At 31.0% G+C, this 26,520-nt stretch overlaps 1 protein-coding gene across 1 annotated transcript in view; it reads left to right on the forward strand.

Annotated features, from left to right (window-relative positions):
• LOC118205556 (GRAM domain-containing protein 4-like) overlaps positions 1-26,520 on the forward strand; it is a 124,217-nt gene that overhangs the window by 80,936 nt on the left and 16,761 nt on the right. Inside the window, exons 10-15 of the mRNA XM_085817375.1 lie at positions 4,844-4,889; positions 5,032-5,094; positions 5,180-5,223; positions 6,570-6,679; positions 19,178-19,332; positions 23,434-23,536. Coding sequence (XP_085673501.1) covers positions 4,844-4,889; positions 5,032-5,094; positions 5,180-5,223; positions 6,570-6,679; positions 19,178-19,332; positions 23,434-23,536 — 521 coding nt within the window. The remainder of the gene's footprint in view (positions 1-4,843; positions 4,890-5,031; positions 5,095-5,179; positions 5,224-6,569; positions 6,680-19,177; positions 19,333-23,433; positions 23,537-26,520) is intronic.

A 26,520-nucleotide genomic window follows, 5' to 3' on the forward strand; every position in this document is an offset into this window, starting at 1 on the left:
TCTTGGTGCACGTTCGTTTCGTATGCCTTTCGAATTTCATTATGCAAAATACCTTAATTTATGCTAACATTGCCCCTGTTTTGCTAATGAAACTCATATCAATTGCAATTCATTCCTGCAAAACTGAAATTTAGCTTTAGGAATTGGTTTAGTCATAATATGAGCAACCATTTGCTCTGTTGAAAGATAAGCAAGTTTTACTATTCCTTTCTTATCAAGTCGCGTATATGATGAACTTTTGTATCAATATGTTTTGTGTGCGAACTGAATTTTTCAGATTCTACAAGTCTTATAGTAAACTGACTATCTTCAAATACCTTTATCGGTAGAGTTTGGGGTAGATTGAAATCTTCTGTTAATTTTAATAGCCATAATAGTTCTTGTGTAGCTTGCGATATTGCAACATATCCAGCTTCTGCAGTGGATAAAGAAACACAAGTTTGTATTCTTGAAAACCACGAAATACAGATTTTTCCTAATAAAATAACACTTCCTGATGTAGATTTTCTATCTTCAATATCTTGTCCCCAATCAGCATCTGAATAAACTGTAATATTAGGTTCTTTATTTGACGAAATTTGTAAGGATAGATTCTTTGTCGTGTTTAAGTATCTAATGGTTCTTTTAACAGCATTCCAGTCCTTTTGACGTGGATTATTACACCTTCTGCTGAGTATGTGAGTTGAAGCTGTGATATCTGGTCTTGTGATAGACGATATATACAAAAGACTTCCAATAGCTTGGTGAAATTTATCATTTGAAGTTAGGAGATTTTCTTCCTTGTTTAGGTTATAATAGTTTGTTTCCATTGGTGTGCTAGCGGGTTTCGCTTCTTCAAGTTGAAATTGCTTGACAAGTTGATTTATTTTATTTTTCTGTGATAAGAGATATCTTCCTTGCGATTTATTTCCATGCCTAAGAAATATTTAGCTTCACCAAGATGCGTTACTTGGTAACGTTTCTTTAAAGCATTAATTGTTTGAAGAATTAGTCCTTCTTCTGTAGAACTTATTAGGATGTCATCAACATACACTATTAAATTAATTCTTTTATCATGAACCACTTTAATGAAAAGACATGGATCTGTTTTGCTTTGATTGAACCCAAGATTCTTCAATGTATTTTCAATTTCTGCATTCCAGCACCTAGCTGCTTGTTTGAGACCATAAATCGACTTCTGTAATTTACAAACTTTATGTCTTTCTTCCGGAACCACGAATCCTTCTGGTTGTTTCATATATATTTCTTCATTTAAGTTGCCATACAAAAAAGCTGTTTTAACATCTAGTTGATGTACCTTGGCACTATTATACGCTTCCCATGCTAAGAAAACTCTTATCGTAGTGTATTTCGCTACTGGTGAAAATGTTTCATCATAATCACTGCCATATTTTTGAGTAAATCCTTTGGCTACTTACGTGTGCTTTGTATTTTATATTTTTACCAGTTTCATCATATTTTGTTTTAAACACCCATTTGCTGCCTACTGCATGTTTTCTTGGTGTTAATTCTGTAAGTGTATAGGTTTCATTTTCTTTTAGAGAATGTATTTCTTCTTGCATAGCCTTGATCCAAGCTTCTTGTTCACGTTTTGGTAAGTTTAGAATTTCTTCAAAGCTTTCTGGATCTTTATTTTTAGGTAAGATTGCTTCTTCGTCTTCTGCTTTATAAGAGAAACTTTCCGGTGGGACCCCTTTAGTTGATCTGCTAGAAACCCTTCTTTCTACATTTTCTTCACATTTAATTAACTCTTCAGAACTTTCTGAATCTTCTGTAAAATCATCGCCAAGAGATGTTTCTTCATCTTCTTGCGAGTTATTGAAGTGAATTAATTCCAAATCTTCAGCATTATTTTCTGCAGGCTTGTCAGATAAAGACGAGTTTTCTGAAAATTTAACAGTTCTAATTACTATTATTTTCCTTCCACCTACATAAATCCTGTATCCCTTACTTAGTAAATCGTATCCTACGAATATTCCTTCTTCAGTATTGTTGTCGAATTTACGCCATTTTTGTTTGTTCACATAAAAAAATGCTTTACAGCCAAATACTTGTAAGTGACTTAAGTTTGGTTTTCTACTATTCCACAATTCATATGGTGTTCTATCTGTGGCTTTAGTTGGTAACCTATTTTGAAGATATGTAGCAGTAGCTGCTGCTTCGGCCCAGAATCCTTTTGGTAATTTAGAGTTTATTAACATAGCTTTTGTCATTTCTATTAAAGAGAGATTTTTCCTTTCTGAGACGCCGTTCTCTGCCGGAATAATCGAAGTTTGATGAAATAATAAGGAATATGTTAGTTTGATGAAATAATAAGGAATCGAAGTTTGATGAAAATGCCGAGTTTCTTTAAATAATTTTCAGTAGTTTTGATACAGTATTCTGTATCATTGTCGGATCTGAGAACCTTTATTTTCTTTCTAAATTTATTTGTTGTCGATGCAATATACTGTTTAAGTTTGTTGAATACTTCATCTTTTGAAGTAATAAAATAAATTTGAGTATTATGCGAATAGTCATCAATGAAAGTTACGAAATATCTTTTTTGTCCTAAGCTGTTGACTTCATTTGGCCCACACACATATGTGTGCACTAAATCCAGTGGATTTTTAGATCTAAAACCAGTTTTGGGATAAGATTTGTCAGTTAGTTTCGCTTTTACACAAGTAGAACATTCCACACTATGAGTGCATTTGCCAAGTTTAATGCAGTGTGCCAAATCATTTTTCTCAAGTGTTTTTATGGCATCTATATTTCTGTGGCCTAATCTTTGATGCCATTTTAGTATACAGTTCGTATTAGAACATGAAACATCATTAGCTAAGTATGCTTTCTCGTCAATTGAGTTTACGGTCAATTCATATAAACCTTGCTGAGCGTTGCCGTCGGCTGCGAGTATACTGTTACGCTTTATGTAACACTTATTACTATCAAATGTAACAATGCAACCTTTATTCGTAACAGATTGAACAGAAAGTAAATTACTATCTAAATCTGGTACATACAATACATTTTTTAATTTTATTTGTGTAACCTGATCCTTTAAGTTTTGAACTTTAAAATATCCTTCACCAATACCATAAGAATTTAATTTAGCACCATTGGCTACAGTTACTATTTGTTTATTAGAGTCATTTAACTGAGAGAAAAAATTCTTATCACTTGTCATATGAGTTGAGGCTCCTGAGTCGATAACCCATTCTTGCGTTTGTGTGTTTTCATGTTTATTTTCCACTTTTAGAACTTGATGAAACTGAATCTGTGAATTTTCAGTTTCAATACTTCTAAGATACTTATTTTCTTTTTGTTATGCTTTCGACACTTTGCATATTTGCTATTTGGCATGCATTACTTTTATAATTTTGAGAATAATTTCTTACTTTACTGTTACTTACATCTGTTTTCGGGAAAGTTCTAGCGTTGCGTTTTAAATGAAAACAGTCATTTATTGTATTGTTATTTCTCTTATAATAAGTATAATATCGTGTAATATACTTTGATTTATTTTCGCTTTTACTTTTTAAATCAACTGAATCGTATTTTTGAACTTTCTTAGTTTCCACACGTCTACAATACTCATCTATTAGTTTGTTTTTAACATATTCTAGCGACAATTCAGCTTCCGATTTACTTTCTATTGCAGTTATTAAGAAGTTGTATGAATTTGGTAAGGAATGTAGTAATATTGCTATTAAGTTATTTTCTTTAATTTCTTCACCTATACTACGCAGCTTTTCAGCCAATTCTAGTACTCCTTTGATATGTTCCTGCATTTTGGAACTTTCATTATATCTAATGGAATATAGTTTTCTAAGAAGAAATAACTTGTTTGTTAAATTTAGACGTTCATGGACACATTTTAACTTCTGCCAAACTGCTTTTGCAGATTTACTATGCAAAACATGGATAATTCGCGAATCCGAAATGTTTAGACATATTAAAGCTTTAGCTTTACTTTTACGATCATTCTTTAACTAAATATCAGTAACATTTTCCGGTTTTTCTTTGAATACAACATCATCTAAACCTTCTTTTATTAGAAGTTGTTCTATTTTAAATTTCCACACTGAATAATTTTCATCTGTTAACTTTTCTATACAAATTGATTCTCTTAGAATAGACATAATTATTTGTTACAATTATTCTTATAAACTTTGTAACTAGTATTTTCAACAAAGAGTTTTAACACTTTATGCCCCTGGAATCTTACAACATTTCAGTTTTTTTAGAATCATTTCTACAATGCAATTACCCTAATCAGTCTTATAAATCTTTTGTTGGTTGTGCCTTAGCACTGAAGGTGTAATGAGTATGGTTCCTCAAGCACAGTTTTCATTAAAGAATCATAAGTCAAAAAATTAACTACGAAATCTTTATTTAATAAAATAGGATAATTTTGCTTAACTTAAGCATAACAAAAAGTAGTAATCTTCTCAGACATTAAAACTTGAAGTATTGAAAAGAAGATAACTTACATAGAATCATCATCAGTCCTAAATATCAGGCTTACCTATTTTAGGCAATAAGAAAAAAGAAACAGGAACATACGTTGACATAGTACCTGAAAAGAGAAAGCATTAACTGCATTAGACCTTTGGCCAGGTACAAGAAGTTAAGGTGAGAATCGAATGCTTTGCATTGCACATGAACTTTACTTTCTCTCGCCAATTCGTTTTGTATGCCTTTCGAGTTTCATTATGCAAAATACCTAAATTTATGCTAACAATTGTTTTGTGTGTTCTTGAGAAACCCATTGCAACTTTCTGTTGTGTGTTCATGTTTTGTACAAATTCTGAATATCTTTCTGTTTTGTTGTTAAAATTTCTGTTTTATAATCTTGAAGGGGCTGGTTCTCCTCACCACATGTTACTCGAAAGCAAGAACATGAAGTAAGTTAAACTTCTTTTATATGCATTTTATTAATACTTTGATTTTTTTGTTTTGTTTGTTATTTTAAAATCGGGCATTAATATTAAAAAATGTGAAGGATTGCATTTTTACAAAAATTTTACTTTATTTATTTATTTTTAGGAAGGGGATATGGGTGTATCTGATAAATTCCAGTTAGTACTTCATGTTGCAAGAAAAGTTCAGGTATTTATTTCATCCTAATATTGGTAACAGACATAAAATATTATTACTCCTGTATTAATATTCTTTAATGTTTATCTTATTATAGAACCAATTGGGTCACATGGCTAATTGCTTGGAAAAAATTAAGAAGTATGTTAAAAAGTTTTCTAAATATTTATACATTGCATGTAAATATGTATCTTAATATTACTGTAAAAATTTACTATTCCATGTAAGATTTCCAAGATAGTATGAAAACTATTGTCCAGAAACTTCTTACTTGTTTCAGAGGTGCAAATGGACCTATTATTGGTTAAAAGTTAGAACAGCTAAATATATATCCATTTCACTTGGTAGCTGCTTGTAGGTATACATTACTTTAGTAATTTTGGTATTATATTGAAATCACCAGTGATTGAATGAGTGAAGGCTTGCTTGTGACCTTATTTGTTGAGGCAAGTACTTCCTGAAGGATAAAAAATCCTAAAATTACCATTTAGGATCAAACTCAAGAAAGTCATCTGGTAACCTGATGCTTAAAATCTTTTCCATGAAAAATGCATGTATAGTTTGAGAGCAAGTTTCTTCACTGTGCTTTTATAAAAACCATCATTCAAATGCCATTCATTGGTTTATAAGATTTTGTAAACTTGAAATATTATTATCATGATATTTGTTATCACGGGAAGCATCATTATTGAGATTACATAGTGATTCTGAAAGGAAATTAATTTTTCTAAAACATTTGAAATTGTATATTTATGCATTTATTTGTTATTTATTGTATGGCATCTAAAACACATATAAACATAGCAGTTTTTATGTATAGATTTACACTTGTTATACCTTGATAGTACAGCTGCGGGGGGAATGTAAGAAAGTTTGAATACATGAATTCCACTTTGATTAAAAGAATTGTAAGATGTGTTGTGAAGTTTGTTTTGATGTGTGTTAGATAAAATTAAAACTCTTTAGTTAAGAAGTTGTATTAAAATGAGCAGCATCAGATGGGTTTAGAATTAAAAAGCATTTTACTTTTTTCCATCCACTATCCATTTGTTTACTGTGCTTATGTATTTCATAAATGGTGATGAGATGTTTTTAAATGCTTTCAGAATAATAACAGTGTTAAAATGGCTCATCTTGTGATTTCCTTTCTTTTTGTTTTTCTTTATTGTTGGTGTCACTGTTCTTTCTGAGACATTCAGAGTGGTTTGATATTTTCCAGATATATCTTGGAAAATTCTAAAATGGAGCTAGTTGGAAGGAAATTATGTTTCTCATTACGGACAAAATAGCTGTCTTTTTAAATATTATATATTTAGAGATTAAAATAATAATATTGTATTTTGGTTAAAAGTTCTATAATTTATCAAACTGGCTACATATTAAAAGTGATTGCTTATTACAATTATACTTCACAAATTTGTTTTTCTGCCTGCCACCTTCTCAGGAATATGTTTTCACTTTGTTGAAAGTTTTGTTGTTAATTTCAGTTTAATGCTCTGGCAACAGCCTGAAGTAACTGGACACCTGTATTTTGTACTGGTTGTTGGATTCATTTCTTCATGCATTTTCCCTGCTCATCAGCTGTTTACTGTTCTAGGTAAGTTAATTATCTTATTTTGTATCTTTAATAATTTTTTAATCCTTTTATTATTAGTGTGGTGGTAATTTTTTAAACTGTCTTATGTAACAATAACTCATAATTTACATTAGATTTCTAATATTTTAAAAAAAGTGACTTCATAAACAGGAGGAAGTAGAGCATTATATTTACTAGTGTAAGTGTTCTTCATATCAAAATTGTGAATTTGAATTTTGAATGTGGTAAATCACATCATTGATCTAGTAGCTTTGATGGATGCTAAGGATAAAAATTATTCTCCAGAAATATGATTCAAAGTTTATATAAATTTAATACATTGGATAGTGCTTCATCAGTTGTAAAATGAAAGTTATTAGATTTCTTAGACAAAAATACTTGGAATTAAAATTTTTAGCTAAAATTCACAGTTTTTTTTTTTTTTTTTTTTTTTTTTTTTTTTTTTTTTTTTTTTTATGAATGTGGAATTAAGGAAATATAAATTTCTAATTGAAGACTGATTGGCTGGTTATATGGATATGCAAAATACACTAAAGCTAACTACCTAAGGGTTGGCATGCCTTCATTGAGAATGTTCTAATGGAATTCACTCATATTCATGTAATACATGGAAAAAACCATGAAAAACAATCATGCAGCAAGACTGTTTCCCCTGGGTTTGATTCCAGAATGAATACCAGTATTTAGCAGTCTTTAACAGCTCTTTAATTGAAGAAACAGTATGGTTAGTTAGTTTTAAGTGACCTCTACAGATTGAATCATTCTTTTCTGTCTTCCCCCTTTCTTTAACCAAATGTTAACTATTGCATTTCAGTATTTGGCTTATACATATTAATGCAATGACTTTGGTTTAATTTGGCAATTTTTTACTGATGTAAAGCTAAAAGTTACCAGGTATAAAGTGGCAATTTTCCCAACTTTCTTTAAAAGATTCCAAAACCGTAGATGCTTATTGTGAGCCGGCAAACATTATTAAAATTTCAAAAGAAAATACTCTTTAGCAGTTTAAAATAAAAATTTTAATCATTAAACTAGCGGGCTGAAGTCTGCTTTTGTTCGTTGGGATTCGAAAGTTGGACCGAACTACCAGTGTTCAGCGACTTTACCGCTCAGCCAATGCAGCCAGCTTGTTCACCGGGATTTGAAAGTTGGACTGAACTTCCAGTGTTCAGCAATTTTACTCGGGCTTTGTCTGCTTTATTCACGTATGTATCCACAAGATACTGCATACACGTTACACATGCAGAAAACCACGAAAACACCCATGCAGCCAGCTCGTTCGCCGGGATTCAAAATTTGGACCGAACTACCAGTGTTCTTTGATTTTACCCTAGCTGCACCTGCTTTATTCATGTATGCATCCACAAGATACTGCATACACGTTACACATGTGGAAAATTACGAAAACACCCATGCTGCTAGTTATGGCGCACTTATATAGATAGGATACAGAATAGTACAAATTGATAATAATTAACACATTCAAACCACATTGAGAAGTAACTTAAAGTCAGCACAATACAAATTAGATACTAATTAACAAAGTAAATAAAAGCTTAATGATTGATACTATTTGACATACTCATTGAATGACACTAATTGCTTAATGGATAATACAAATACATTTAATTAGTAATAAGTATCTAATAATAGTCAGCACTATAGTAGTAATAATAGTAATAACACAGTAATTAATTGCTTAAACAACAATACTAACAAAAGCAGTGAATGATTACTTAGCTCAGTATCGCAAAAGAGCAGGCTGATTTACGCTATTAGAATTATTAATTTGGAGTACTCAAAGTTGCTCAATTAATCAGATTAAAATCACAACTTTATGCAAGTCCGAAAAATGCACTAAAAATTCGTATCTCGGGAACCAGTCATCCGATCGGCTCCAAATTTAGACTCTTACACCTCATCGATGTTCAAATGAGGGTTTCCCTTGGTTCTAGGTGGATTGGCAAATTAGACAACTAATTAGCATAATGACTAAAAATGCTCCACTACGTTACTTTCATCCCTGGCAAATGGCCTTGACGATTCGAACCGTCGACTGGATACTTGGCTGCCCACATCCACACCTGTCGCTTTCGAGCACAGTATTCCATAACACAATACGCGAAATCCTCTTATAATTTTTTTCCTGCATGTATGCAGCGATCTGTTTTTGCTTAAAAAATGTCGGAGAATTGCACAAAGGTGGCATCACACATGACTACATCAGTGCACCAAATGCATCTCATCATTGTTGTGATTAGAGATTGATTTAAAATCAAAATTTTGTTGCAGTTTCTTAAATTGTTAGCAAATTCCACAAGGGCATGTTTAAAAATTGAGTTCAAGGTAAAAGAGATTACGATTTGTCTATAAAAGCATTGGAACTTGGAATATAACAAAATGAATACATACTAAACAAAATATATATAATTGTATAAGAAATCAGACTGGATTTTTCCCCTCTTACTTGCACTAAAGTTTCATTTACACCACTATGAAGTAGCTTTTCATGACAGTTTAAAATAATTAAACGAGAAAAATAATTATTTGGTGTAATATTATAGGTAGAATTTCATTGACATCTAATGATGATTTTACTAATCTACTTCCAGCTCTTAAACAACCTTTTCCATCCATTACTGGATTTAATCCAAGCAATTTGGAATTATGAGACAATGGTTTGTTTACATTTAACATAATTCAATTTTGCAAAAAAATACTCACCTTGTGATAAGTTAATCCAATAACACATAGCATTAAATATTTCATTTTTGGTCACAGGACCAATCACTCTATTCTGTGACTTTAAATTATTAATGAATCTAAATATATATGACATGACTCTTAAAAGTTTACTTAAGTCACCAAAGTTCTCCAATTTTAACACGGGTTGTAAAGGTTGAATGCTGCTGTTAACTTGAGTCACAAATCTCTCTTTAGCACTGTCTACTTACTATGTTACAATGCTTGTTCACTTTAGGCCAATTCATTTCATCTTGATGAAGCCATGAAGGTCCATGCCACCACACAAGCTCACTCACTTTAACACCACATGTGATTTTGTCTGCAGGATTGTCTGATCCGGGACAATGATGCCACATACTCAGGGGTGTTTTATCTTGAATTTCCAACCCTCGATTTTGTGCAAATGTTTTCCATTGTCGTGGTGAGTTTTTTATCCAGTGAAGCACAATGAGAGAAGCGGTCCATAAATAAATCTTAGCTTAAGGAAAATGCACACGGACTGTAGTTACAAGTCTTGCACTTAACACTGCTGCCATGAACTCGAGTTTTAGTAAAGATAATTTTTTCAGAGTCACTCTGCTCTTGGCTATCACTAATTCCAGAATATTTTAAGCTATAGAATTTCACATACACTTCTGCGTCGTAAGCACTTTGAAATTAATCACTGAACTAATGTAGTTTCAATGTTTCAGGCATTTCATCAACATCGCGAAAATGCCACCGAAGTATTTGGATATTCGGTAGATCACATAGTTGCCAATACTGTTTGTTCCACTTGTCTTGCAATCCTGATGGGATAATTTCATCCTAATCAATACCTTTCAGCCATGGTTCTTGAAACAGAACTTTTGCTTGTATCACATGCAGTAAAAGAAACCCAACAGGATCGAAGATCTTTCAATCAGCTTCCAAAACACAACGTTTTCTTTGCTCGTGTAACAGGATGAAATCTATAATGTCCTGAGCATTAAAGCATAAGATATTCTTATTAGTATCAAGTCCAAAAATCTTCGAGGGAGAATCACAATCAGGCAATTTAAAGCTTACGAAGTTCTTACTTGATTTGTACTGGTTCTTTAAAGTATTCGAATTTGAATTCCATTTGGTGAGAGACATTGCTGCCCTTTTTCATTATATAATTGGTTTCATGATATATTTGTACAGTTTTCTCATCTGTAGCTGATCCACAAAGTCATCAGCATACATTTCTAAAAGTTTTCTAACATTTCTACAGTCCTGGGATAGACGTTTTCAAATTTCTTTAAATTTTGTTTAATGCAAGCACATAGCAAAAAGGGACTTGATTTTGCTCCAAAAATTACATGACACATCTGATAAACTTGAATTCTCGGATTGCCCAAACTTGAATTCTCATCAATCCACAAAAATCACATTGAATCCTGATCTTCAGATGCAACAGAAATTTGCAAAAATTCCTTCTGAATATATGACGTAAATGCAATTCGATGAAATCAAAAATTTATTATAACTTTCAAAAGTTCAGGAAGAAGAGTTTCTTCTTGAAGTAAATTATCATTTAGATATTCATGATTTTTTTTTCTTTGAAGAAGCGTCATAAACAATGCGAAGTTTTGTCGAATTGTAATCTTCATGGATGACAGCACAGTGAGGAATATAATAAGTTCGTTTCCCAGATTTAGTCCCAGGATCAGCCTTTTCTATAATTTCTTCCTTAAACTGACTGTTAGTCACTTCTTTTGTATTGCACATAAAAGTTCAAGTTTGATTTAAATTGTCTGATCAAATTTTAAATTTGTTTTCAGCATTCTTAAAATTTTCACTTAAAATCACAGTCTCATCTTTCCTCCAAATCTTTGACCACCCTTTTGTTTCAATCAAGATTTTAAATATCTGTAAGGCCATTTCATTTTGTTCTTGACCAGAAATATTCTAATTCCTATAGATTCAATATCCCAAAATGATTCTGCGCTTTTTAGAAGCTTCTTTTCTACACGTATGTTTAAACACACATCTTAGATTTGAAAGTCTGATGAAGAAAATCTGCCCTGTGTACAACACCCAAACAAGGTTTACATCGCTATAGCATTTCTGTTAATCCTTTTTTTTGTCTTCGCTTGCTATTTTCCACATAATGTCCACGCTGATTAAAACGAAAATATCATGACTCGTTGCATCGGTGCAGATGTTCAAAGAGATGTCAAATATTTGGAGTTTGAATTTGATTTCTACATCTAATACACATATATCTGCATTTGTTATGACTAGTACTTCTATGACCTCTAGATTTATGCATTTTTCAGGGTCATTAATATTTCTAAGAGTAAAATGAGCTTCCTTTCTACCCCAGTGTTTCCTCTTCTTTTCACCAAAATTATGCAGATTTAAGACAGTTTCTCCTTTCACTGCTAATTTTAATTTTCTTGATAAATCCTATCAAATTGGAGAGATTTGGCTACCGCCATCAAGAAGACACCTCACAATACAATTGTTATTTCTGCCCTCCACCACAGCATGTACTGTTTGAAAGATAATATTAGATCCTGTTTAAGCAGAAGAATTTTTTACAGTTTCCGCTTCCTTATTTTTTACACTGGAGACAGCCGATGCAGGATTTACACAAACACTTTCATGATGTTTACCGGAACAATTTTTCCAGGAAAACTGTTTGTCCTTAGAGTTGATTACTAAATGTTACATCCAAAACACAGAAAACACATTCTGTTACATTTTAAAATGTTGCATTTCCTTTCAGATTTCACTTCAGTACATTTGTATTTCATATGGTCTTCTTTATCACAAAATATAGATTTGTATCCAATCATTGACAAAGCAGTCGGAACTTTCGGTTTATAATTTGGATAAGCTTTCACGCGTTGTTCTTGTTGACGAATGCATGGTTTCTGATTCATTTTCACACAGTTCATTAAACTTGCATCTTCTTGACAGTTAACTTCCTTTTTTGAGAATTCTCTATCAAATATTGCTTCCATTTTTTGACATCAATTAAGTTCCAAATTTAATTCCTCTTAAAATTTTTGCAAAATTATAGGACAGAGAGTATTTCTGTAATTTCCAGAAGCAATGTTTAATTATTCTATACTTCAAATGTTCATCATTTAGTTCAAATGTTCGCATTCACCATACAGTTTCCGCAGTGCTTTAACATTTGAAATGCTTCCCACTGGTTCAAGAGATAATAATTTATTCAAATGCAAAGTGATGACAACATCTTGTCTTCCGAAATGTTCTTTCAGTAACTCTATCACAGAATCGTACTTCTTGTCGCTTAAAGCAAAACTGGAAATGGTTTTAATAAGAAAGGATTTTAGGTATGCAAAATTTTCAGTTTCCTTCAGTTCAATTTTCATGAATCTCCATAATAAGTTCTGATTTGCAAACGTTCTAAATTCACTGTTTTTGTTTCATCTGTAAGTGTGATATTCGCCATTTCGTTCTGATGAATTGCTGTTCTAAAACACTCCAATTTTTTTTTCAAAAATCGTTGCATTCTTCCCCTCTATATAATAGTTTTATCCCAGTATTCTTGACTTAACGTAACTTCATTTTCACTCTCCTCTGAAGTTAATTTTGTTTCGATTTTCAGTTCATTGATTTTCTGAATTAACTGTTCATACAAATCCTCGATTATTTCAATTTTTTTGTTAAGAGGAATGTTATTTGCTAAATTCGTTTCAACTTTGGTTACTAGTTTCGTAGTTAATTGCCTTAAAACCGATCGTTTCTTTTCCAAATTTTCAACAACGCCGTCCATTTTTGAAATGTTCATTCTGTTGATTATTCTGGTTCATAATAATCTCGGGTTTTGGCACCATAAACAAAATATATTAGTCTATAATAAATCAGATTGTATCAAATTTAAAGTAATAAATAGAGAGTGTTATTCTAAAGTAATAAACAGAGAACGTTATTTACGAACACGGAAGACAAGCTGCTACATACGAGGGCAATCCCCAAAAAAAGGTTTGCTATTTTTTGGGGATGTAGAGAAAGTTTTAATATGGTTGTTGGCAACACTGTTGTGAGTGGTGCCTTCTCCGCTACCACATAAGCACGCAGGCGCTTCGCTCGGATGCTCAGGCTTGGCTTGGCAGCCATTCGAAATGGAGCTCCCGATAAACGTTACTGCAAAGTGCGCACAGTTATTCGATTTTGAACGTAAAAGGCGTTAAACCGGTTGAAATTCACTGCCTATTGATGGAAGTGTATGGACAGTCGTGCATGGTTGTCAAAAGCGTTCGCAAGTGGTGTAGAGAGTTTACAGCCGGTCATACTGAAATTCATGACGAAGAAAGGAGCGGGAGGCCGTCAATTGCCGACGAGACAATCGCAAAAGTTGAGGAATCCTCAATTTTTGCGATTGTTGAGTTCGTATTCTTTGAGTTTCGCGATTGTTGAGTTCGTAAAATGCGTAAAGATCGGAGGATCATCTGGATGCTCCTGAAGCTCCTCAACACTTCCTGAAGGGCATGGCGGCAAGCTGGTATGACATGGTCATTGTAAAACTGCCACAGCGTCTACAAAAATGCATCGACCGAAATGGCAATTATGTTGAAAAATAAAGCATTCTTCAATCTTTAAAGTGATGTAGCAATTATAGAAAATAAACGGTTCTTTGTATATCTAAAAATATAGGTGACCTTTTTTTTTGGGATTGCCCTCGTATATGCGATTATGACATCACAGTATCTTTCTATAAACAAACATTATTGCCATCTATTGGCAATCTGAGGATACATAATCACAAATTCATATTTAGCAGATACAAAATGTGACACTGTATGATTGAAAGATTATTATGAGCACAGTTGTTTGAAGAATTGGTTATGCTCATGACTGTCAGTGTTTGGCACATTCTGAAAATCTGGCAGTTTACTAAGGTGGTTCTGATAATACGTAAGTACCCATTATTTTATTTCTTGAAGACATTAGTACCACTAAGTTCCCTAACAGAAGCCCATAGGAGAAAACTCCCTGCTCATTATATGCAGGCACAACAAATACCTTCATTGATATTATATTGTATTGATATTATATTGCATTCACGTATTATATTGTCATGTCGAGAACTCCCATTAAGTAATCAATTTTTATTCTCAATAACTCTCTTTATTATTTTCTTCACAATCAGTGGCAATATTTTACTGGTAAAATCTGCAACAGGCTTTGCTATCCCTTAATTGGTTGACGATTGGAGCATTGTCATTACAATGAAGATTTCAGCTGTAGCATCTTCATTTTGCATTTCTTTGCCTATTCCTTAAATTGAAAAATTTTGCAGTTCTTTTTTGTCAAAGTCACAGGTCACTTTTTTTTTATTTGGGGTATTTCCTTGGCAGCATTTGCCACCAGCTTAGTTTGGCTTCCTTTTTTTTTTTTATCTAATCCTAGGTTTTATTTACTTATTTTTCACTGCTGATATTAATTTTTAATTGTTCAGGATTGGCCAATAGATGAAGAAGCGACTATCCTATCCTATTTTTTTCAAGAAAAAGACATACAGCATAAAGATTATGTCTGAGTAACGACCTCATGAAATTAAAATGTGACTCAAGCCAATATAGCAATATTTTCTGTCATTCCAGCTTACTACAGATCTTGTCATCCATTAATTGATTGGTTATTGAAGCACTATCAACACAGTGGAAGACTTCAGTTATATTATCTTAATTCAGCAGTTCTTCACAATTCCATCAGTTGAAAAAAATAACTTGTGATATTATCAAAAAATAACTTGTGATATTATCTCAAAATCCTTACATCAGTTGCTATCATCATCATCATAAAATATGGTAGCTAGAGGCCTGGCTGGCAGCATTTTTGACGCCATAGACAAATAAAGCAATTAGAGCCTCATATTATTGAAACATATTGCAAGTAAATATACCATATGAACAAGTAAAATGTACCTTTATTTAACTGCCACTTATGATAACAACTTAATTGGTACCCTTCAATAATCGGGACCATATGCACAGCTTCCTGTGTTATTTGTGTTTTTGAAGGCATTTTTAAAAATATCTGCAGACCTATCCTCTCATGACCTTGCAATGTGCCACATAGCTGATGTTATATTAAAATATCTTAAGAATTCTGGAATGGTCTTACTGCTGCAGCAGTTTCAAAAGCACTATTTTATTCAAAGCAAAATTCTTTTTAGCAGACATCTAGATTTCAGACTATTATTTGGTTGATAATTTTATAGTGGAAAGTAAGGCAAAATTTGTAGGGCAGTAGTGATTTAGATGGTTAAATTTCAGATATTAATATTCATGCTATTAATATAATGAAGCTGTCATGGCTGAGGTTTTACTTTAGGAATTTTGCATATACTCTAACAATTTCTGGCTGAAGTTTTACAGCATACCTGGATAATAGATCATTCTAGTTATCAGACATTCAGATTTCAGACTTTACACTATATTATTTGGTTGTATAATGGAAAGTAATGGCAAAATTTGTAGGACAGTGTTGAGTTAGATGGTTAAATTTCAGATATTAATATTTGCACTATTAATTTCATCAAACTCTCATGGCTAAGATTTTGAATTTTACATATACTCTTAACAATTTCTGGCTGAAGTTTTACATTAATGATTTCACATTTAACTTTTATGTTAATGAAAGTACACTATGTGTAAATTAATTACCGTATTTGCCAGCATATAAGACACACTTTTTTCTATGAAAATGGGGTGTGTCTTATACGTCGATACATCGTTTGTGAATGTATCAAAGCTTCAAGAAGTAAGTAATGCACTGTATGGTACAGAGTACAGTTTGTTGTGTGAGGACTCAAATGCTGATTTTGAAGAGGTTTCAAATGACTCTTCATTTAGCTCTGGAGATGAGTGTCTGGGTTTTGACGAAAGAGATTGAAAGGTGTTCTTTCCCAGATAGACTGGGTATTTTCAGAAAGTATTATCTGCATTTGTATTACTTTATATTAAAAATACTACAAATTCATTATAATGATCAGTAATAAAAGTTTTATCCTTCAAAAATGTGCATAAAAAGGGGGTGCATCTTTATAAGCCAGCAAATATGGTAATTAATTAAAAACTAGCTATGAAATAACTATTCATAGCATGTAATTAAATAAGCATTATATTATTTGTTTCCTAATGATCCTTTTAATAAATCTATGCAGTTTTTGCAATGTTGTCAACAGCATTGTATGTAATGAAAATTTCTGACTTAGTGGGTGCAGTTAAGTTCCAGTCAAGTGTAATTTATTTATCATATATACTTGCAGAGTTTCTTTTTTGAGTGTGTGTGTTGCCCTGTAAACACTTCCAAAATTCAGCAAGAGATATTCCCATATTTGCATTGTTTCCAAATACTGATAGATAGCAAATACCAGTTTTTTCTAGCTTTGAGGAAAAAAACAGACTTTTTATATTATCTTCAAAATCTAGCAAACTTTCTCTATGGTGGAGTTCTTTAGCACTAGCTTATCAGTTCTAATGAAATTGATCAATATTTTGAGAAACAAGAAGGCAGTATTAAAATTCTTTAAAAATGGAAGAATAATCTAACAGTTATGATAAAATTAAGATAAAATAACATGCTGAACAAGTATTAATTTAGAAGTCAGACAATAGAAATCAGTGTTATATTTGGAAATTTTCACAGGTTATGATAAAAATTAGAAAACGATAAGTAATGAAATACTTTGAAAAAATTTGGAAATTTTAGAAAATTCTATAAAATTCACTGAAACTCATGCTATTATAAATTTACTAATGTAAATATTATTCCACAATTCCCAGCATTACCGAGTTCCACCACTCACTTGTGTTCAACTTTGTTGGTGTTTTGATACAATAAATAGCAAGTTTAATTCACAAGCATTATTGCCTAGAATCTGTTAATCTGTTGTCAAATAAAATTTGTTTTTAACTCTCAGCAGAACTTTGGTCTATTACTTATCATTTCAGTTGTCTTATAACTTGTGCATGCTGGTCTCATTAGAACAAACACATTGCACTGAATTCTGGGCACATCAGTCAATTTTATTCAAAACCTTGGTATGATGTTCTGGCTTCTGGGCTTGACTGCAGTTCTTTCGCTGACCTCTTGTCATACCTTTTGTGCGGTTACAGCCATATAAGTATCCACTGTGAAGTTTCATTTGTGATAAATCGTTGCTGTGTCTTTTGGTTTTCTGACCCACTTTCTGAAAATTGTTCTCATACTAATTTAACTTTGCTTTGGTTAAATTTGAGTTCATTCGGTGCATCTCACTTCAAGCTCACGATCACTGACAACTCTGAATTCATTCATGTATGTCACTGAACTTGTTCACATCTTCCAATTTATTGCCAATTTTACTTTGAGTAAAATTATCCAAAATTCTTTATGCTATATAGTACTTGTTATAATTGCACAGTTCAAAAATCTGCAAAATTTAACCCATGCAAAGTGAATTTACCTGTATATTTCAACTTTTATCCTGTCCAAAAATCTGCTGTTATACGATTCCACTCCTTTGCATAATCCCAAATCAGTCAACTGAATCTGTCTTACATGATAGCTCATGCCATTAAAAAATTTCCATTATAAATAACCAGTTTTAGCATACTTAAATTTGCATTTTATTCTTGTCTTTAATTTATGGACCTCTATTGTTAGTAGAAAATTTGTTATGGTAGAATTCTTATAAACCACATATTTTAAGAGCAAGGATTATGTAGATCAGAGAATTTTGCATATTAATCAGTCATATCTTATATCATAAGAGAAACCTTAAGAATGTATTAATGCCCCTAGAAATAATTAATTAAAATATATTGAATACAAAGCTGCTGCTATTTTTAGAGAAAAATGTAATTGGAACAAAAAGGGATAAATGATGAGAAAATGTTTTAAGCAAGTAAAGATCTCTTTTGTAAAAAAAGCATCAAAATGTAGATTTATGTATTTGAAAATTAATTTCAAAATAATTTTTATTCTCTTAATTGTGAGAAAATTAATAAATGTGCTATTTAAAAGAATTCCAGTAGTATGGTTTTACTTAAGTGCAAACCCTAGGTTAATTTCATGCATATAGTTGGATTAATAGCACTGCTGGCAGTTTAAAAAGAGTGCTGAATTGAAAGTGTGTATCAGTTAAAAGAAAATTTTATTATTATCATTATTTTCCTATTACCCTTTACCATATCTTTCATTTTTAAAACAATGTTAGTCTCTATAAGTTTCTGTTTTCAAGAATATATCCATATTCTGGATTGTGAAAAAAGCTTTCTCATAGTATGAAATTTAAACAGATGAATTATGAGAAGGTTTAATAGTGTATTTTGAGTTGGAGCTCAGTGTCTGAAAAGTCATGGATACTAAATTAATTCTGTATGTATGTGTATAATGAAAATAAATTCTGTATGTATATTAGGCCAAAATAAATTTTAAAAGACAATAGAATATGTATTCATAAACACCCAAAAGTAAAAATTAAGCCCCCCCCCCCAAATAAAAGATGCAGAATTTCTCTGTCTTTGAATTTGCTGTTTCAGTCGTGGTATGTTATAAATTCAGTTTAATTTTTTTAAAAAGGTGTATTTGTACATACATGTAAGAAAAGAAAATTAGTTAAAATTTACCTTGCTGAATTTTTGAAAATCTAAATTTTGAGTATTTTTATCCCAGAATACTACTGTATTTCCTTCTTAACAAGAAATTTTATTTATGTATCTAGTCTTTAATTATTTGTTTCATTTTATATAAGTATCCTTTTTTTTTTTTTTTTTTTTAAAGCTTTTTACTTAGGTGTGAAGATGTTTATCATAGATTATTTGTTTTATCGATTTCCAAGAGTGCAGCAGAAGCATGATACTACTGCTAGGCTATGGAGATCTTTGCCAACTGATGCACAGCTTGAAAGAAAGCATAACCGAGCTGAACTGGATAAAGTAATTGAATTATATGAAATCCAAGTGCTATCATAATTTAATCAAAGTTTTTTTGGGCATGAGTTTTTGCATCTTATTTCTAGTCGTAACCGGAGTCGGAGTAACGCGTAAGACATCTTAGGCATTGCTTAATATTATTCAGAACAAAAGTCAGTTATTGTTCATCAGGCACTTATTAACACAGAAACTTTAGGTACAGGTCCTTTCTATAACTAAACAAGATCACTTTTCTTGTAAATTTTATTAGACAAAAGCAGAGTCATGAGGAGATAACAGCAAGATTTGCAGCCTCGTAAGATGTAGGGCATGGATCTCATGTACCTAGGCATCAGTCGGACCCTGTGTTTCAATTTATTATTTAATAATCTAAAAATTCAAGTCTATTTCTTAGATTATTATGACTTATAATAAATAAAAATGAGCTTGAATGAGAGAATAGATGCAGAACTTTTGGCATGAACATAAATTTAGACAATTTATATAACCCGAGTCACCCATTGCAGTTAGTATGCTCAGGAAAGAATAATTGAATGCAAAGATGTTTATTGAATTTAATGTATGTGTATAATATTTTCTGAAGTAGTAAATGACAAAGTTAAATGTAACAAAAACTAAAGAATGTTTTCTCTCCTACGTGTGTGTGTGTGTAAAGGGGGGGGGGTTAAGTAATTATACAATCTATTTTATTTTTTGGAGGAGATACAGGGATGTTTTGAATATTTTTTCCCTCCATCTTTATCACCAAAGAAAATTTTAGATAAGACGTAGAAAACACTTGCTTAAATAATAAGACTAATTAAATATCAACTTAGGATACAGTTAAAAATAGCCTTCTTTTTTTCATGTTTTCATCTACGAGAAAACATAATATCACTGGCATCCAAAATAAAATGTTGTCAACAGCAATTCATTACAACCTGAATTTTCTCTGCGTGGATCTGATGCCTCTTTTCAAACACTCCTTAAGTGATATAAGGGTAATTATGGCATTCCTCCATGTGTGTTCTCAGAATACATGCAGTAGCCAACCCAACTAGAAATGGGAAGATTAATGGAAGGGATGGCTTTCTTTTTTGTGTTGCTTGGGGGGGGGAGAACACTAATGTTTCTATAAATATATTATAGGCTCTAAAACTAAGCATATAAGCCTATTCAAACAAAAACATTCTTAAAGTGTAGGAAATTTTTAGGTTCATAGAGAATTAGATTCTGATAGTGCTGATTTAAATCCAACTAACTTTCAAGGACTTTTTAAACGTATTGCAATTTATAATCTCAACGCAGCTGTTCCCATAACGAATTTGGAATTTTAATTTAGAAATTTGCTATTTAATGAAAATATTGATTAGATGCAATTTGTAGAGTGCATAATATCTCTATGGTACATTGTTGGAAGTTTTTCCTTCTTAGGTTGCTATCACACGTTCGTTTGTTTCGAAAGAACAATTGTTTGGGACAATTTTTCTGCTTTGTCACAGCAGCCAATCATCACAGACTGCTCTGAGGTTAACATGAGGAAGACTGGTTCTTCATTACAAACAAGCTGATTTGAAACTGATAGGTTGAAAATGAGCAACTTGCAATTTTTTTCAAAGGGAAGGGAAAAATCTTGTGTCTTTCTTCCAATAATAAACCAGGCAGAAAAATTGTCCTAAACAGTTGTTCGTGTGAAACAAATTCATGTGTGATATGGGCCTTACGCAACGCAACTGAAAATGAAGTGAATAAACAAAGTTATTTGTTGCAAATTCATCTTTATAATTGAGGTAAAAAGTTAATATGACAGTATTAACTATATTATACAATGTGGCAATTACGGAATGAAGCCATATTCTTTTTTTAATCCCATATAAAGCTGAAACATCAGAATTTCACGGCATTTTAAAAAGTCGTGTTTTTGTAAATCTTGTTTCACACGTTGTCAGTAAACATGTCTTTTATTTAGAGACGACGAATCCAGAACATCAAGATCTGGGATTCCTGTTTCTTTAAGATTATACAAAAACATAGAAGGGGTAAGTGGAGTTAAATCATCAAGATATTCTGAAATATAGGTTAAAGATCACTGATTGATCAACCTTTAACCTATATTTCAGAATATCTTGATTCAATTGTCACAAATGATGTCACAAAAATGTGAATGTGGGCTTATGCTAACAGAATCAATCAATATATAATTATTATATAATTATTTTAACAGCTTATTTTAAAAATATTTACAGAATGAGCATGCAATGAGCAATTTCAAGTTAAATTTTCTGAAATCGTGCAATTTCAGAATCATCATATACGGTTTAAAGGCATGACTGTGAAAACTATGTTTTCAAAGCCTTATAAAAACAATTAAACATATATTTTTGCTTATAATTATGGTTGTCATATGAAAGAATTACTGTGCATGATGATTCATGATATTCATGGTATTTCATGATATAGCCTATTCTAGCTTACTGTCCTTGCCTATAGACAATCACGGATATGGGATCACAAATATATTTTCCAATAGTTAGTTTTTATTCTGATGATATTTGAATAAAAATCTGTTCTTTTATTACATTAAAAATAAGGAAATATTATTCTTAAATACATATAAAATATATTCGCAGTTTGTTTAAACATTTCCTGTGATTTCACTGCAGATAAAAAGTTGTGTTTAATTCTCCGTCATTGATTGTAGTTTCGTGGAAGAAGTTCCATTTTCATTTGAATTAGTTCTTAAGTTTCTGATGTCTTTTGTAGTTCTGTATAATTGTTGTTTACATTTGTAATTAGTTTTTGTTTAAAATGCGTCCAGAAATACCATTTTTACTCAAAAATAAGACCCTCTTGTTATGCTACATTTATGTTCTTTGAAATATAGTAAGTTCATATAAGCTGGTAGTTGGGTAAAAGTGAATTGTAGAATGAGAAGAAGGAGTTTAATTATCACACTGCATAGAATAATTGCACTGTCTAAATAGTAAATAAACCATGCAGTTCATCTTTCAAATAAACCACATAATATATTGTACATATATTAAAAAAATTAGATTTTTCCTCTTGCCAGTATAGAAAGATTTTAATTTTGTGTCATTTATCTCTTGATTATTTATTTATTTAATTTTGCATTACAATGATAATTATTAATTTTTTTCTAATTTGAAATATAAATCCATACATAACTAGCATTTACGAAAGCCTGTCTAGCTAAGCATATCTAACTGAGCAATTTCAATTTAAGCCTGCATCACTCGGTTGATATGTGTGAAAATGAATAAGTAACAATGCGTCATTAACTTTTCCTCACCTTTTCTGTGTCCCTTGAGCATAGCAATGCTGTTACATTAAGAAAATTCTGAAGAAGGGATAATAAATTGAGATTTTTCTTTCTCAGAATTATTGGAAAAAATAATACAAAATAATGCACATTCATTTTTATTTTGCTTCATTTTTTTAAGTATTTATCTTAAAACTTAAGGAGGTTCATATTTTAGAATCAATACATTACATTAAATATGAAAACAGATTTAAAAAAAAAGAAGCATTCAGTATTATGCCTGATAAAATTGCTAGTAGTATGACAATTTCACTTTTATAATATATCATTTTAAATTGAGCATGATGCAGTACGTTGCTTCTAATGTGTAAGAGTTTCAGGACTAACAAAAAACAGATATCTATTAGATGTAAGAAGATAGTGCTTCTTATAATTTTGTTAATTGAATGATACTTAAATTTCTGTAAAAGCTTGCTATAAATTAAGAAGTTACCAAAGAAAAGTTGTAAATTTTGCAATTATATATATATTTTAATTTCTAAGGGAGCAATAATCTGCATTTGTAAGCTTTTAATTGAAAATTTAGATTCTGTTGTGGTTCAGTATATTTTTACCTTTCAGTATTATGAAGGAGGTAAAATGAAATACTATTTTTTGTGTTATTGATCTTTTATCATCTAAGAAAACTGTTTGAGTCACTGCTGATTATATTTTGGTGCATTTATGACATGTTTTTTCTTTTTCTAATTAATTTTTTTTTTTTTTTTTTTTTTTTTTTTTTCCTCAGAGTGTCAAAGTTTTGATGTGAGTGATGGCATTTTAAAAGTAATAAACATGTTTTTCAGCTTGTGGTAAATCAAGGTACCAGCCCAGGTGCATCTCTGTCCTCTGAAAATCAGAATTTCTGCGAACTGTTCAATTTACCTCCAACAGAAACACCACTGCCCAGTAATCATTTTAAGATTATTATTCTATTTAATATTATTTGCCTGAAAAAAATTATTTTCAACAAAGCTATGACTTTAAAATAATAGCTCTTTTAAAAGTGTGTTAAATATGGATAAATGAAAATTTTTTGAATTTTGTCAAATTTTCCATGATTATGAATTAAATTGCTATGGTTCTTTGATTAATTAAGATTTCTAATATCTATCTTATGATATAATTAATTCTTTACACCCTGAATTAGTAATTCTGGCTAAGCTTTTTATTTTGGGAGCAAAATAGGCAACTACAGTAACATAGAGCTAATAATATTCAGTATTATGCTATACCACTCCAGAGTCCAACATCCAGAATCATTTTCCAAATTTTAGATCATTCATTGAAATCTAGTGAAACAGCTGTAGACATAAAACTAAAAATATGAAATGCTTGTTTGAGAAATAATGAAGTATTTGTAATTTTAATGAAACCAAACTTTAAAAAAAAATAAAAAAAAAATTAAAAAAATTCCATGTTAACATTTATTTTATTAAAAATTTCTTTGAATGTGAGTTGTCTAAGCAGTTTTGTTTTTTTAGTGTTAACACAAATAAAGTTTATTTTATATAGATATATAACTCTTGTTCAGCTACCAAGAGTTCATTTGTTCAAGTTCTATAATTGCCATGTCAAGAATTCCCATCTAGTAAATCAATTGAAATTTTTTCGTTTTCAATGATCTCTTTATCACTTTCTTCAATGTTAGTGGCAGTCTGATGGATGTTTCACCACCTATCAAGTGACTGATGTTCAGGGAATTGTCATCACAATGAAGGCTTCAGTTATATCATTTTCATTTAGCACTTCTTCACATATTCTGTAAATTAGAAAAATCTGGAATCTGGACCCAGGCACTGCCTTGTCATTTAGCTTTTCTCCTAATGCTACCCTGTCTTTCATTCAATTTTTTTTTTTTTTAATAGTTTAAAGGGGCTTTGTCCCTGAAGGACTATTGTTTTCGTTTTGCAATTTTGCATTGAATCACTACAAATGTCCACTTCACTTTTCAAACTGTTGCCACCAAATGTTAGAGTCCTGCATTATATTTGAAGAAATTAAATAATGAAAAATCTGCATAAATGTTTATATATTTCTTGCATTGTGATAAAACAACGGTACATAGAGCCATTGAATTTTGAATGATGTAATCCAACTGTGAATATGGGCATGGGGAAGCTCAAATTTGAAATTTGGAATTTGTTTTATGATCGATTTCATATTTTGTAAAAATTTAAGGAATTTTTGAGTAACAAACTCAATGATTTGAAAGCGAGCAATGGCAACAATATATGGGGGGGGTGACCTGTTTATCTCCAGCGCATGAAACTGTGTATCAGAAATTCTAAAGATAGGCCCATTTTGAAATTATTTTGCGACATCGCTATTAAACTGAAATTTATGGTTTAAGTGTGAAGAACATTATATTTAATAAATTAAGGTAACACACAAAATGTTAAAAAAAAATGCCCCTTTGGATGTAATTTAAAATCTGAAACTTTTCATTTTTTTGATGGGAAAAATTTAATTTAATTTATTTTTTGGGGGGATTGTCAAGAGGTCAACAAGTGGCTATCCTATTTCTCCAACAAAGAGGTTCTGTGAATGAAGAAGATTGTATCTGAATAATCATATTAGCAGGTTAAAATGTGACTCAGAATTGAAACAATGATATTTTTTGTCATTTCATCTTACTACAGATTTTTAACATCTGATTTAAACAGTAACTGATTAATGAATGGGACATTGGTCCTGCAATAACAGATTTAAATTGTATCATCATCATTTAACTTTCTTTGCAAATTTTCACATATCCATTAATTTGAAATTTTTAAATGTTAATCATGAAATATCCAAAACCCTTCAAATTCAGGGTTGTTGTCAGCATGAAATATGGTAGCTTGCTGTATGTAGATTATGCCGAGCATTTCTAAAAATGTCCTAAGAAAACCTGTCCTCTTGTGATGAATTTGCAGTGCTTCACACAGCAGAATTTATACTAAAATATTTCAAGAATTCTTGGATGGTCTTACCACTGTATCAACTTTAAAATAACAGTTTTATACTCAAGTTTCAAGGTGCTTAGATTCCAATTTCGATTGTCTAGGAGAAATATTTACACTGAAACTTCATATTTTATTACAGCTCAAATTTTTATAAGATAATAGTAATAATGATAGACTGAACAAAATAATAAGTGGCATCAAATTAGAAAGTTAAAGAAGAGCACAATTCATGGTGATAGCTGAACTTTAGTTGGAATCTACAAAATGTGTTTACACATATTTAGAAAAATTTCAATAAAGAATTGATAAAAGAGCAGATGTTTTGTAATAAAAATTTCTGGCAACAGCATATTATTTGAAATGAGAAATATAGTCTGCTACTTTTGAATTTATTTTTCTTTTAAAATGTTGTGTGTAAATAAGTTGTGGAAGGAAGGATATTTTTGTGCTTTCCGAGGGAAAATATATATATATATTCATATTGCCAACAATAGAAGTCTGCTGACACAGAAATCAGTTGCAAAGTATTTAAATACATATATAGCAACAACTAAGATTTACAACTTGAAAAGATAAAGCATATAATATTTACTAATTTTTGCCGAGTCGTGTGTCTCAGTGAAGAACAGTTTGTAGAACCTTGTATGAAAACTATTTAATAGAAGATAAATGGATATACATTATAACCCTTGAAAAAGCATGGTTAAGTAAAATTTACTTTAATGTCTGCCACAAGAGGAGGTCTATGTATTATCGAAAATGAAGAGAAAAAAGTGTACAAAATCGGTTCTATCAATGCAAAGAAAATTTCAGTAAAGGATTTTTGTTGCAGGATTCTCTTACAGTGGGAAGTTAAATATAAAAAAAGATGAAAAAAAAATTTTAAATCAACTCAGCATACTGCCAGGAGAAAGTTTTATGTCCGATATTTACAGAAAAAATTCT

The sequence above is a fragment of the Stegodyphus dumicola genome, chromosome 5 (genome assembly GCF_044657685.1).
Source record: "Stegodyphus dumicola isolate Sdum_Otavi_A_Nest chromosome 5, ASM4465768v1".
NCBI lineage: Eukaryota > Metazoa > Arthropoda > Arachnida > Araneae > Eresidae > Stegodyphus > Stegodyphus dumicola.